Source organism: Globicephala melas, chromosome 21 (genome assembly GCF_963455315.2).
Source record: "Globicephala melas chromosome 21, mGloMel1.2, whole genome shotgun sequence".
Lineage (NCBI taxonomy): Eukaryota > Metazoa > Chordata > Mammalia > Artiodactyla > Delphinidae > Globicephala > Globicephala melas.
The window spans coordinates 33,955,524-33,970,093 of record NC_083334.1 but is presented as its reverse complement, the minus strand read 5'-3'; the positions used below and the strand labels follow the sequence as shown (position 1 = coordinate 33,970,093).

The 14,570-nt window shown below is 44.4% G+C and overlaps 1 protein-coding gene across 2 annotated transcripts in view; it reads left to right on the top strand.

Moving 5' to 3' along the window:
- The window catches only part of SH2D4A (SH2 domain containing 4A), a 74,693-nt gene that overhangs the window by 25,401 nt on the left and 34,722 nt on the right, over positions 1-14,570 (top strand). For both annotated transcript variants that reach the window (XM_070044622.1, XM_030834825.3), the window contains exon 5: positions 10,957-11,037. In XM_070044622.1, the coding sequence (XP_069900723.1) occupies positions 10,957-11,037 (81 nt within the window). The remainder of the gene's footprint in view (positions 1-10,956; positions 11,038-14,570) is intronic.

Sequence of the window (14,570 nt, the reverse complement as noted above, 5' to 3'; positions counted from 1 at the left end):
GGAGGGTGTCTAGAGGCTGTATCATGGGGGAGGAATCAGGCTCGTCCTGTTTAGTTTTGTGTTGCTGCTGTAGCAAATTACTATGAACTTAATACCCGTTTGTTATCTCACAGCCCCCAGGTCAGAAATCTGACATGGCTTGGCTGGGTCTTCCGTTCTCACGAGGCAGGAATCGAGGTGTTGGCTGAGAAGGGATCTTATCTGGAAGCTTTGGGAAAGAATTGCTTCCACGCTTATTCAGGTCGTTGGCGAATGAGCCACGGCAAGCCCTGTCAGCCTGGGGACAGTCCCGGGGCTGCCTGCCTGCCTCCTCGTGCCGCCAGTGTGGCCCCTCCCGCAAAGGCGGGTGGAGTCTCTCTCCTGCTTGGAATTTAGAGAGATGCTAAGATTCTAGACTTGACCTTCTGCTGCATCTCTCGGACTCCTGCTGGAGAAAGTTCTCTGCTTTTAAGGGCTCATGTGATTAGTTGAGGCCATTAGAACAATCCAGGAAAGTCTCCCTATTTTAAGGTCTGTAGCTTATAATGAATACCTGCAAACTTCCTGTGTCACATAACACAGACACAAGTTCCAGGGGATGAGGGTGTAGACATTTGGGGGCTACTCTACCTGCCACACTCTCTAGGCGGTGGACTCAGTACCACTGGCCTAACCTCCCTTATCCAAACCCCTGGGCCAGATGTGTTTCAGATTTCAGATTTTTTCAGATTTTATAGAAGAAATGCTGTGTATATACTGTATAATATATAGTGTCCCCGGCAGGGTTTGGTTACACTTTGCAATCAGTTACTGTAAATACTGTAAATGATCTCATGTTAGTCCAAGTCAGGTTTTCCCCTCAATATGAATTATGTACGTTCAGAGCTTGTTGGATTTCAGAATCGTTAATAAGGGATTGTGGACTTATGGTAGGTTTTTGCTCTGTGTTAACATAATGAGAGCAAGCATGGTAAACGTAGTCAGAAGAACTGGGCTTTCATTCTCTGTGTCTGCAGGATTTCGTTTTTTCTTGTCTATAAAATGAGAGGCTTTTAAAAGGTATGTAGACACAAAGCATAAGACCTCTTACGCACCTACACCTGGGCAGACATCACTAATGGATCGCAGCTCTCCTTCCCCCGACCCAGGGCACATGCGCCCTCGCGTCCTGTCCACAGATGTCTCATGCTCAGCCCTGGGAGTGAGCGCTAGAGATGGAATCTATTTGCTGAGATGACTCCTCCTAGCCTTCCAGCTATAAATGCCGGTGATCCTAAACAACACCCATGCCTGTGTGGCCTGAAGGTGAATATTTTCTCATGTCTTTATGGCTGTTAAGGAGGGTTTCCATGCAGTTTCACTGGAAAAATCACATCACCAGGGCTGGACTTTCATATCCAAGCAGGAATTAGGCAGGGGTGTGAGGTCCAAGCCCAGCAGTACAGGGCTGAGGTTAACCCAGCCCCATTTCTGGAAATAAAGTGCATATTACGTCCTCCTTAGTCAATTGGCTAGCCTATCCTCAGCTTTTCACCACAGCCCTCCAGCCCCAGATTGTAAACTATACCTCTTGACTCACCTGGGTCTACTTAATCTTCTCACATATAAAAAATTGTAGAGCCCTGTACCCTTCCCTCCATGGAACCAGAACAGTAAACAGCCCAATCTTTAGGCTTGCATTTGGATTATTTTATACCAATGTAACAGTGATTTATTTTATACCTTCATTGGCAGATGGCTTCATCCAAGGAGATCTTTTCTAGAACAGTGAAAGATTTGTCCCAATTCTAAGGCTAGAGAATTTCTGCTTAACCCTTAGATCCACAAGAAGCAAACCTGGGGGATTTGAGAAGAGTTATTTGATGCCTGCCTCAGGGTTTGGAAAACTTGGGGTCCAGTCTCAGCATCTTTTTACACACTGAGGATAATCTTTACAAAATACTTCTTATATATTTATGTTAACTTAAAATGTTCATTTTAACAAATGGGTAACCAAAAGTAAGACTGCCCAGTTAAGTACCAGATACCTTGAAACAGTGCAGCTGACATAGAATACCTCTAGTCTGGGAATGGAGGTTTCCATCCTTAGAAGCAGCTCTGTGACCTGCGGGCCCCATCCTACAGGAATCAGTTCCTTCTATAGAATAGGGATTAAATTAGCAACATTGTTTCTTTACAAAGGAAGCTGAAAAAAATTTATGAGGTTGCTTGCCTAATATCATCTGATGGAGACAGCAAGAATTGCCCCTGAAGTCCTTCAGTTATGAGATGCTATTCTTACCATGAGCCCAGGCTTGGTCCTTTTCATTTTTCAGTTGAGGAGGTAGAGGCAGAGGGAGGCTGAGTGGCTGGTGCAATCTGAGGAGACAGAAATGATCCCTAGATTAGAGCTGCCTGCATGGCTTCTTTTCTGGAAGCTGTTGCCCTCTACAAAATGCCTGCCCTTTCCTTGTTTTTGGCAGCAGTGGCAGCACTTGGGAAACTCAGAAATGATGTTCTGCTTGATATCTAGTGAGAGTGTTCTGGTTCTCAGTGGATCACAGCAAACATTCAGTGTTGCTGGGAGCCTGTCCCTGAATGGGAGGTGATGGTAAATATGAGAATTTAGCAGTCACCCAGCCATGTTCTGAGACATGCAGGTTGGGAAGCAGAGGCCATTCCCAGGCAGAGACAAGTCTGATGAGCAGTTAGTAAGAGCCAGAGAAGAGGACAGATGAGGCACTGTGTGAGTAGGCGCCCCTCCCTGGGGGATTCTGGGTAAGAACTAGGAGTACCCCTCTGCTGAGCAGAGATCCTTAGGGACCCTTGGCGTGGACAGCCCTCCCAAAGCAGTCAGTGTTTAACCCCTTCCCGCATGAGAATTTGGGAGGGAAAAGAACAGGTTTGAGGGTAGTGGGTGGGATGCTAATTAAAAGATAAGCCCTTGGGCTTCCCTGGTGGCGCAGTGGTTGAGAGTCCGCCTGCTGATGCAGGGGACACGGGTTCGTGCCCCGGTCCGGGAAGCTCCCACATGCCGCGGAGCGGCTGGTCCCGTGAGCCATGGCCGCTGAGCCTGCACATCCGGAGCCTGTGCTCCGCAACGGGAGAGGCCACAACAGTGAGAGGGCCGCGTACCAAAAAAAAAAAAAAAAAAAAAGAGATAAGCCCTTGTGTGTCTCTGTGTCAGGTGATTTGTGGGCTGGGGACTTATTCATCAGTAGACTGACTGTCCTTGCCCCAAAGGGGACCCTGGATAAAACTATCTGCTCACTTTTAGATTTTTATTTCCCGAGAATTACTTGTTTTTAACAGAAATGGCCTTCAAAGTGGACCACATTGCAAACCAGGAGATTAAAAAAAAATTAGAACACAAACATTTGGAATTCAAAGCGTTCAAAAAACCCCAAAAAGGACCTTGAAGCTAGCAGATGAAAAACCCTTGAGCAAGAGTCTTCCCCGTCATACATAGTACCTTCTTTAACCAAATGGGGCCAGAGATGAGACCTCTCACCTCTCCACCTCTACTATGTACGCGCACGCGCGGACACACACACACACACACACACACACACCTCCCACACTGCCCCAAGGCTCTGGCACCTGCTTTTACATCTGTCATTTCACTATAACAACTGATAACAAAACATGCCACTAAAATGTGCATTTTAATCGTAAAGTTGACATTGAAACTGTGGTAGTGTTCAGTTGTGTTTTTAGGTGTTATTCTAACTCATAGCGTTATGTTCCCTTCAGTAGAGAACAGTGAAGGGGCACCTGGGAAATGATTTTCAGACACAATGGAAGGCTTCCACTTAGGTTTTCCTTCTTCCTTACCTCCTTCATCCCTTCCAGACTGAAGTTGTTAAGCTTGCTGTCTACTCAGAAGCCAGCAGTTCTCTAAAACTGGATTTTGATGGTTTGCCTTCATAAAGGAGAGATTCAAAAGCAAGGTACTGAGATCAGACCACTTGAAGAGAATGGAAAAGAATATGCTTGATTGCTACTTTTGGACCCTTATTCATCTCAAGGTGCTTCTACATAGCAACCAAAGTTTGGGGTTCTATGTGGCACCGGCTTTCTATTAAGAGTGAAAAGTAGTATTAGAGCACAGCTCCTTAGGTGACTTAACCTAGGGGAGTAGGCGGGTGGAGAACCCTCCCCCACCGAGGGGTAGACGCCCTGTGCCAGGGCCTGGTGGAGCCATCGCGGGACGGCTGGCTCTTGTCTGCAGACAGACATTTTGCCAGTCCCTCAGAGGGAGTAGGGGTCACGCTAATAATGAGGACACCACTGCAAACAGAAGGGGAAATGTATTCTTGAAATGCAAGTGGAATTTTGAGGGTTGAGTTGAATGTGAAGAAAAAAAGAGAGATAATCCCAAACCAGTAACCGTTTGTCTCTTGAGGTATATTCCCTCCTAGTATACATGAAGGAAGCATTTCAGTATTATTTTTGTGAGAGATGAAACTATTGCTTATACCAGGTAAAAACAGACGAGGAATTAACCGTGCTCATTTTATTAATTCAAGAGAAGAGCCACAATCAGAGAGTTACACAATTACCCCAGTAGTGTTTGTATAACTGTAATAGAATTTCATGGTAGTTTGTAGAATAAAATTTTACATAAGATAGAATCACAGAATCGTAAGCCCATAAAAGCCTTTTAAGCTGTTGGAGTTTTAAAAGTAGTATATTATATTAAAAGCTTCATATAAAGTGAATTACAAAAGAGAAAAACAGTTCTGGTGTTGAGATTTGTACATTACAAAGTTGGTAACACAACTTCATTTTGTGTGATGCACGTGATGTTGGCGATGATTCATTTATCCCTCACTGGAGTAGCATGCTGGGAAGAAAAATATGGAACCCTGTGGGGCCTAGCTGACCTTTCTGGGGCTCAGTTTCCTGGTCTGAAAAATGGAGGTTACAGTAGCTACAAATCACTGGGTTGAATGTGAGTAAAATATTATATATGTAAATACTATTTTCTATTATTTATCGTTAGGCTCCTATTTTATGTTACGTCAAGACTTCCCAAATCAACCATGTTGTTAAGACTCTTTGACTACTGTCCTAACAACCCTTTGTTGCTATCCTTATACCTTATATTTATATATATTACAGCTGTATAAATATAATAAATATATAAATATTTATATATTTATAATATCCTTAAACTTTACATTTAACGATTACTTTATTCCTCTTGCTGTCTTCCTTTTCTCCTTCATGGATCACATTCTCCCTGGTGAAATTGTAAGAGCGGCCTCTGAAACTCTTTCATATCTGAAACACTTTGCCCTAACAACCCTTATTAGTTCTGATTATTGCATTTCCTGAGGATGTTACTGCCCAGTTCTGCTGTTTGCACGTCGTTTGGAGGAGTCGTGGGTGAGCTGCGACACCGGTGGACAGACCTTCATGCAGCATGACAATTCCATGCTCTGCTCTGCCCAGAATAAACTCAGGCACTAAAGACTAATGCATTATTTAAAGAGGTGCCATAAAGTTGCACATCATACTAGAGTCCACTGTATTTTCAAGCCGGACTCTCCAGTAGTCTTTGTGCATAGATTTTGCTAGGAACAATGTTAGAGAAATGGGGAAAAGATTCCCTAAGTTCTCCGTTGTCCTAGTTCATGTTTCAGTAAAATCTCTCCACAGGGACCAACGACATACCTTCAGCAGTAAAACTCAATGTCCCTTTTTCATCCTGTTAGTCTAGTTGGCCTTAGGAAAATATCTCCACTTTCTCTATATTATTATTCTTTGTCACTTTATCAAAGCATGGTTTCATTATTCTGCCTCTCTCACTATTTTAAAAAGAAAAAAAAAAACAATGCTAAACCCCAGTATGCTTAAAAGCTTACTATTATAGTCATCACTGGGAAATTCCCTTTTCACTTAAAATGGCTGAGAATAGAAATAGGAATCTGATTATTCCAGCGACCTGGTTAGCAAAGCGTGGGGACAGGCCATCGATTTTTGGAGAATTTGAATTAAGTCTCTCTTATTAGTATTAAAACTAGACTGAATATCTTTTTTTTTTTTTTTTTTTTTTTTTTGTGGTACACGGGCCTCTTACTGTTGTGGCCACAGGCTCTGGACACGCAGACTCAGCGGCCATGGCCCACGGGCCCAGCCGCTCCGCGGCATGTGGGATCTTCCCGGACCGGGGCACGAACCCGCATCCCCTGCATCGGCAGGCGGACTCTCAACCACTGCGCCACAATGGAAGACAATTTTCCACGGATGGGGGGTGAATGGGGGATGGTTCAGGCAGTAATGTGGGTGATGGGGAGGTTGGTTCAGGCGGTAATGAGAGCGATGGGGCCGATGGTTCAGGCGGTAATGCGGGTGATGGGGAACGATGGGGAGCGGCAGATGCAGCTTCACTCACTAGCCCGCTGCTCACCTCCTGCTGTGCAGCCCGGTTCCTAACGGGCCAGGGACCCTTAGTGGTCTGCGGCCTGCGGTTTGGGGACGCCTGCCTTAATTCATCATTTTCTTCTTCACCATTAAAATATAAGCGCTAAAAATGTTCTGTTCACTGGAGCTTTCTTGTTTATTCCAAAGGCTCTTGATGTTTGTTTGATTGTATAGTCCTACTTTTAAACAGAGTGAATATTAGGTTAGAAGTCAGAATGAACCATTTTTCAAACCAGTTTAAAAAGTGAATATAATTAGAATAATTCTCACATGACACACAGTCTCTGGAGGAAATACAATTTGTAACCATATAATATTGATGTTGCTGGCAGCGTCTTTTGTTTACCCATTACTTATATAGATTTGAATGGCCATACTTCTAAGTTTAATGGTAATTTATATATACTTATAAAATCCTTTGGTCATTGTGGAGGGGCTCCACTCCCAGGTCTCCTTGGTCCACATTGATTGGAGAGGACCATTCTGACTTGGTGTCTGCAGAGAGTCCACTAGCTTGTGATGTCGTTGCCTTCCAAGTTTTCTCTCTATTTTTTTGGAGCTTTTGCATAAATATTCCATGGCAGTTTTCATTTTTAAATAAAACAAATATGTAGAGGATACAATAGCTTTAACTCTGCCCATAGGGCTTCAGCAGCTGCAGAAGTCTCTGTGATGCAGCAGGTGGGAGGGGACTGCCATGGCTTCTGTGCACGAGAGCAGACAGATGTTCTCTCCGAGACAACCCACAGAAGGAGCAGGGCGAGGGTTTCAGACCCTGCTTTCCTACCTATGAACAGGTCGCCTTACATTTTTGGTAAAGGGATAATACCTGCTTTGATACCCTTATGGTGTTGATATGAAGGTCAAATGATGCATGGACTTGAAAGTTCTTTGTAAGAAAAAATTATGCAGGGAGGTGGGTAGTTTTCCAACCTTCCTTGTGTTGCAAATTGGAATAGCTAAAGAGTCTATTCCCTGGGACTCAGCGTCCTATGGAAGCTTCAGAGAGGGCCCGGCACCCTCTTCAGGACTTCTCTTCATCCTTGAGCTGGGGATGCTCAGAGTGCTATTCCTGAGGCTGTCTCCTTCTGGTACTGACATTGCGAATCATCACTTTTGAGCCATGGATCTGGCTGTTTTTTAGTAAAGGAGATCTGGCTCACACTGCTTTCAGTCTATTCCGTTGTACATGGTGTGCTTTGTGGATTTGTAAGCATGTAAGTGTATCTGAATGAACTGCTCTACGCAAGTCTTTTTTTTTTTTTACATCTTTATTGGAGTATAATTGCTTCACAATGGTGTGTTAGTTTCTGCTTTATAACAAAGTGAATCAGTTATACATATACATATGTTCCCATATCTCTTCCCTCTTGTGTCTCCCTCCCTCCCACCCTCTCTATCCCACCCCTCTAGGTGGTCACAAAGCACCGAGCTGATCTTCCTGTGCTATGCAGCTGCTTCCCACTAGCTATCTATTTTACGTTTGGTAGTGTATATATGTCCATGCCACTTTCTCGCTTTGTCACAGTAAGACAGGAATAAAGACACAGACCTACTAGAGAATGGACTTGAGGATATGCAGAGGGGGAAGGGTAAGCTCTACGCAAGTCTTGATTAACTTCTTCATATTATTTTAACATTTTGGAATAAGAGCAAATCTTCGCTCACCCTTAAAATGAGAATTTTTATAAATGTGGTTCTTAGTATGTGTGAATGGTTTTAGAGTTGACAGTATGTTTTGGACACATGGAAGGATTTGAATAGAAGTACTGATCTCTGGGGTGGTTGTTAAATTAATCAGCTGTTTATGCTAAATCTTATCTACTCAAGAACCAACTTGTGAGCTTTGATGTACTAAAAACAAAACCTAAACCTTCAGACAAGGAAAGGCTGTCAACTCTGAGCGGCACCAGTAGGCGGTGCTGACGGTCACAGAGGTCCCTTCAGTCCCTGGCACCAAGTCCTGAAAATTGTCTTGTTCCTGCATCTGTGCTTAGATTTGAGCTCTTTTAACAATATTGATGACCCTGTAATATCTGACAAGTGAAGAAGCAGTGAGCATGTTGAAAGTGCTAGTGAGAGAGGGCACATGATGATGATGGAAAAAACCCAGATTGTAATTTCTTAAAAAGCAAGTGGTGAGAAAACACTTCTGTGTGTATACATGAGATCGATAGTTCCATTGAAGGAATACTGCTAAGGGACAAAGAATAACTTGTACACTGTGTTGAAGGTTTTATGTCCAAGCAGAGGACAGTAATTGGCAAGTGATGGGGGAAAATGCTTGACAAAATAGACCACACTTTGGGATATATGACTTAGAAGAGCAACGTCAGATATCTATTAGCCTGACGCTAATTCAGGAAACAACTAAGAGTTTGTTCAGGAGCTGATCGTGGTGGAGGTGCTGCTGATGAAACCTTGGTCCAAAGCTCTGCTAGTGGCAAAGCCCAGGTCCCTCTGAAACATGAGTGGAGAAGCGGGGGCTGCAGCATTGTCTACAGCACTTGAGGAGGTATCCGTGGAGCACAGTCACCTGCCTCCTAATTTTCAGCATAGAAGAAACATCCTTTTTGCAAAGTAATGCCCCACAGACCTTATATCATTGAGGGAAGGGAGAGTGAGCCTGCTTTTACAGTTCACAGTTCTTATAGTGGCAATGTATTCAGAGACCACAAGCCTGAGCCCTTCAAAGCCATCTCAGACTTTTGAACAGACAGACATACAAAACCTGTTGGAAGAGTTCTGATCTGTTCATCGGTAGAGGAACTGGTTATTGTCCTATTCTGCTTTAGATGCAGGGCAGCTACATATCCTTTTATAGTATCAGAATAAGGAAAAAATGAGACAGAATATGGCAAGTAGCAATTGTGAAACCTATAGGATTCATTACTTTGCCAAGTAATAGGTATAAGAAATCTTTTGACCTGCAACTCATTTCCCTGTCATGACAATATTGCTATAGTGGAAGAAGCGTGAACTCTGGCACAGGCTGGCTGTGTGATCCCAGAAAGCTGCACAACTCCTCTGAGATTCAGTTCCTTCACCTGAGAATGGGCGTAATGTTGCCCCTCCAACAGCGATGTTGTGGGCAGTAAAGATGATACTTACTAAGGCCCTGATGCAGAGCCTGGGCAGGACAGGCTCCAGTGACCCTCAGCCATCAGGGAAATCAGCATCGACTGTACTCCCGTGATCAGTAAATGACCTCAGCAGAGAGCTGGAGTCCAGGGCCGCCAGCGATTGCTGTGGCCAGCTTTATCAGCTAAGATAGAGTAGAACAAACAGGCAATGGTCAAAACATCATGGAAGTTCATCTTTCTCCCTTGTAACATCCAGGGTGGGTGTTCTGGTCTAGGAAGGCTCAGGTCTACACAGCCGTTCAGGGACTCAGGCTTTGGAGGCTCTGCTGTTTTTCTAGTAGCATGACTGCTGACACCATTCCAGCCCAAAGAAGGGGGAAATGGCCTGGAGACACATGTGAAGGAGGTTTTAAGGGCCCGGATAGAAGTGGCCAATACCAGTTATCACCTGTATTATTTTGGAGATAATTATTCACATGGGCACCTAACTGCAGGGGCAGGATTGAGGTAGCCATGCTGGTTCGTTTCATGGCATAGAAGTGACCCTAAAGTACCCACTGTGCTCCACGCTGAATCTTGGTACAGACCTTTGGCTGAAACTTTGCCGGCAATTTCTCGTCTAAGCCAGGACCCAGGAAGGAGTCCTCAGGCACAAGGCTCGTGAGTCGTGGTACTGTGGGTTGAGGGTGTCTAATATCGGCCACACAGGTCACATGGCTGCCATGCTGGCCTTGGCCCAGACTGCACTCAGGCCAGGGACCGGGTGACTGGGGCCGGTGTAACTGACCTGGTCTTACGAGGCACCCCGTGTGCTGTGCCAGCTCAGTCACTGAGCCAGAGGGGTTGGCAGGTGGCCCACAAGGATGGTCCCAGGGAATCCAGGCAGCAGAACTAGGAATCCCATTGGCAGGAGCTGGCTCCTGGGAAATCCGTCTAGAGCAGCAGAAGCCGGAACTGGGAAGTGGGGGGACAGGGGGGATGTGAGCGGGCAGGGAGGGTGGGCAGGGCTCCCAGGCACTGGGTGTTCCAGGTATGTCTCCAGCCCTAGAAGGGGAGAGAGGCGAATGCAGTTAAGTGGCCGAAACTAAGGTGTTTCTCTGGTCCGACCCAAAACACGGGTTGGGGTAGAGCAGGGATTAAGAGAGAAGGAAGGGAATTGAGATTAAGGAGTAGTATTGATGTCTTAAAGTCATCCCAGGGACCTTGGGGCCAGCTGGGAGCAAGACATGAGCAAACCACCAGCTCCTGGCTGCTGGGCAGTGATTCATCTCTAACCCTACTGAGTGCAGAGGCTGGGGCTTCATATACCTGCCCCCTCAGTCAGGATGGGCTCAGGAGCTCACTTGCTGGTGGGAAAGGGATGGATCCGGTTGGGGGGGGGGGCAGCATTTGGGAACATCGACATGAGGGAAGCATTAACAGATTATCTTCTGGAATTGCACTGCAGCTCTAAATGGCATAAAAATGTGTTTCATTTAATTTTTAGTTGCCCTCCAGTTCCTCAAGAAGTATTCACCAAATGTTGGCAGATTCTATCAGTCGTATGAAGGAATATGGATTTCACCAGGTAAAAGACTTACCTTCCGTCTCAGGGGCTAAGTGCAGAGCCAGTTCCACTAATGTTTCACAAATTGTTTTATTAGCCTCATGCAGAAATGAAATTAAGCAGCAGACTGTGAACTCTATCTTTGAAAACTTGTGAGCACAGCTGTTCATCTTTACCTGTTTATCTGGAGTTGGAGAGTCTTGAGTATCATGGAAAGGATGTACCAGGACGTATCTGCTCGTCAGGACATATTGGACTCCTCCCTGAAGATCTGACGTGAGACAGCATCCCGGACAGAGGCGAACGCTGGGGAGACTGATTTCAGAGAGAGATAAACGAAGCATGAAACTTGGCGGAAATCGTGAATTCACATTAGGTTCCCTAGATGTTCACTCTTTCTCGAGCCTGTCCCTTTGCGCTGAGCAGCTGCTTGGGTCACTGTGCCCACGGTGCCCGCAGGGCCTCCAGGCGCTCAGGTCTCCGGGTCCATCTGGACAGGGACCTCTCTGCTCCCTCCGCCCTACTGCCGTGTTACCATACATGCGGCTCAGGATAACTGAGGCAGAGACTGGAAACCCTGTAGGGTTTGGCCCACAGATGGTCTGAAAAAGTGGAGTGAGAGATGAGGCTATAAAATGAAGGTTCTGGGGGCCACAGGCTGGGATGGAGGCTGTCAGGAGGCGGCTGGGGCTGGTTACCTTGGGTGGTGACCCAGGCCCGGACTCCTCTGCAGGGCCACGTGTGAGCTGGAGAGCTCGCACGTTTGAGGCGTCAGTCATGGGGAGGTCTGGAGCTGTGGGCCTGGTGTGCAGACGCTGATGTAATACATGCCTCTTTATAAAACAGCAGCAATAGTCCCTAAAGGAACTCCCCAGTGACCCTGCCCTGATTACATTATGTCATTTTAAATGAGGGCAGGTGAGGAAGAAAGGACAGGAGATCTGTGTGTTCGTTCAGATGACCTATGTTGAGTTCCTCCTGCGTGCCAGGCTCTGCTATGGGCACTAGAGACACAGTGAACGAAACAGATAAAGTCCCTGCCCTTGGAAAGCTTCTACTCCTGATGGGGAGACAGATGATACATCTGTGTGTGAACTCAGGTCCTAAGAGCTCTGCAGGAAAATCACGCAGGATGAGGGAGCTGAGGAATGCAGGGAGGGTGGGAATTGGATTTTATAGAGGTGGCCAGAGAAGTTGACATTGGAGCAGACACCTGAAGAATGAGGGCGGGGTGATGGGGATGGCTGGGGAAGTGTGTTCCAGGCAGAGGGAATAGCACGTAGGAGGGCACAGACGCAAGAGCTCTTGGACATGGTGGAGGAACGCACAGAAGTCAGTAATGAGACGGAGTGAGGGGCTGATGAGGGAGCTGGTGGGAGTATTTGCATCAGCAGCCCGGGACGAGCGGCTTTGTGTCAGGGACCTTTGACAGCTCCGTCTTCCCAGCTCTGGCTCCACACCCCGGCCCCTGGGCGTCTGGACCAGTGTCCAGGCTCAGCCCTGCTGCCCCTCCACTCCCTGGCCTTCATCCTGGACCTGTGTGCTTCAGCAGAACAGTTCTAAAGAAGAAATGATGGTTTTCTAAACAGAGAAAGTAAAGATCAACTTGTAAAGACTTTTCTAAAAGTAAATTTTCTGGAGGAATCCTTAGAGAAACTCGGGACAAGTTCTTGAGTGTTCTAACTGCTTTGAATAAAAACAGCGGCCAGGGTCAGCTCTCATCTGCTATTACTCTGTGAAACATTAATTTTGTCTCCTTTCTCACTGTGCCCATACATAATGACACTGTGGATGAAAAAGGAGTGAGACTTACTAAACACAGCTCTCTCAGACACTGGAGTATCAACTTAGCAGCCAAGTACCACCCGAATTATTATTTACTTAATATATTTCTTTAAGTAGACTCACTTGGTAAACTTCTTGCTTTTCCTAAGCAACAGTATCCTTAGTATAACAGTATGCTATGATAGCATAGTTTAATATTGTAGCTATATTTTTCTAATTATTTAAAATCATTTAAAAATATGTGTGTGGAAGACAAACAAAGCTCCCTTTGAATTTTTTTCTGTTTGAGCTTAGAAATTTCTAGCAGCACTTTTGATATTTTCAGGCTTGCCAACAGGTTCAATAAGGCAATGGCAAATTTTAAGTCATTTCAAACACCAAAAGCTGCTCTTTGGTTTTTATAATATTAACTAAAGAAGGGGGGCTTAGCTCTAGGCAGGAAAAGAATGTAAGAAAAAAAGTGAAAACAGTGAAACCACAAAAGTTTCGTTGCATCTGAGGTGAAGTGCATAATATGAATTACCACCATCTTCTGTGCTAACTGTGCTTTAATGGTGATTGAAACCAGTTTCACAGCATCGAGGTTCGTATTTTACTTGTGGTGAAATAATTTAACCACAAGAAAGTCTTTATCTTTCTATAGGAAAACACAAGAGAAAAAAGCCATTTCTGTGGTGCAGAGCAAAGCACGGCCCGTCTTTCCCGCCCCTCAGCCTGTTTCATGACTCAGCTGACGAGGCTTTTTGCCACACCAAGTTGTAAATTCATTTTTCTCATGAACACTCAGAAGGTTGTCCTCAAAGAAACAAGGGAATTTTTAAGTGCTTTGGTGTGTTAGTTTTCTCTTTGGTTAAAAACGAATTCCCTTGGGTGTACTTAGGCTATAGAACTGTACATGTCAAAATGGTTAAGATGGTAAACTTAGTGTTATGTATATTTTACCACAATTTTTAAAAAATTTAAAATGGTAATTTTATGTTATATGTATTTTACCACAGTAAATGATATTGTAAGACCACTATACTTCAATAAGATATTTCCTTTTTAAGGAAGACTCATGTTTCTTATTCTATATTTTTCCTTCTCAAAAAGGATGCTTTTAAAAGATATTTTTGTATATTTTATTTTTTCTTTTCTTTATTGAAGTACAGTTGATTTACAATATTGTGTTAGTTTCAGGTGTACAACAAAATGATTAAGTTTTTTTTTCAGATTACATTCCATTATACATTATTATAAGATATTGAGTATAATTCTCTGTGCTATACTGTAAATCCTTGTTGTTTGTCTGTTGTATATATAGCAGTTTATATCTGTTAATCCTATACTCCTAATTTGTTCCTCCCTCCCTCTTTCCCTCTCCCGTTTGGTAACCATAAATATGTTTTCTGTGTCTGTGAGCCTGTTTCTATTTCTAATCTATTTTGTATATAGATTTATTTGTATTACTTTTTAGATTCCACATATATGTGATATATAATATTTGTCTGTCTCTGTCGGACTTACTTCACTAATTATGATAATCTCTAGGTCTATCCATGTTGCTGCAAATGGTAATATTTCATTCTTTTTTATGGCTGAGTAATATTCCACTGTGTATAAGTATCACATCTTCTTAAGCCAATCATCTGTTGGTGGGCACTTGTGTTGTTTCCATGTCTTGGCTATTTTAAATCATGCTGCTATGACCATTGGGTGCATGTATCTTTTTGAATTAGAGTTTTCTCCAGATATATGCCCAGGAGTGGGATTGCTGGATCATATGGTAA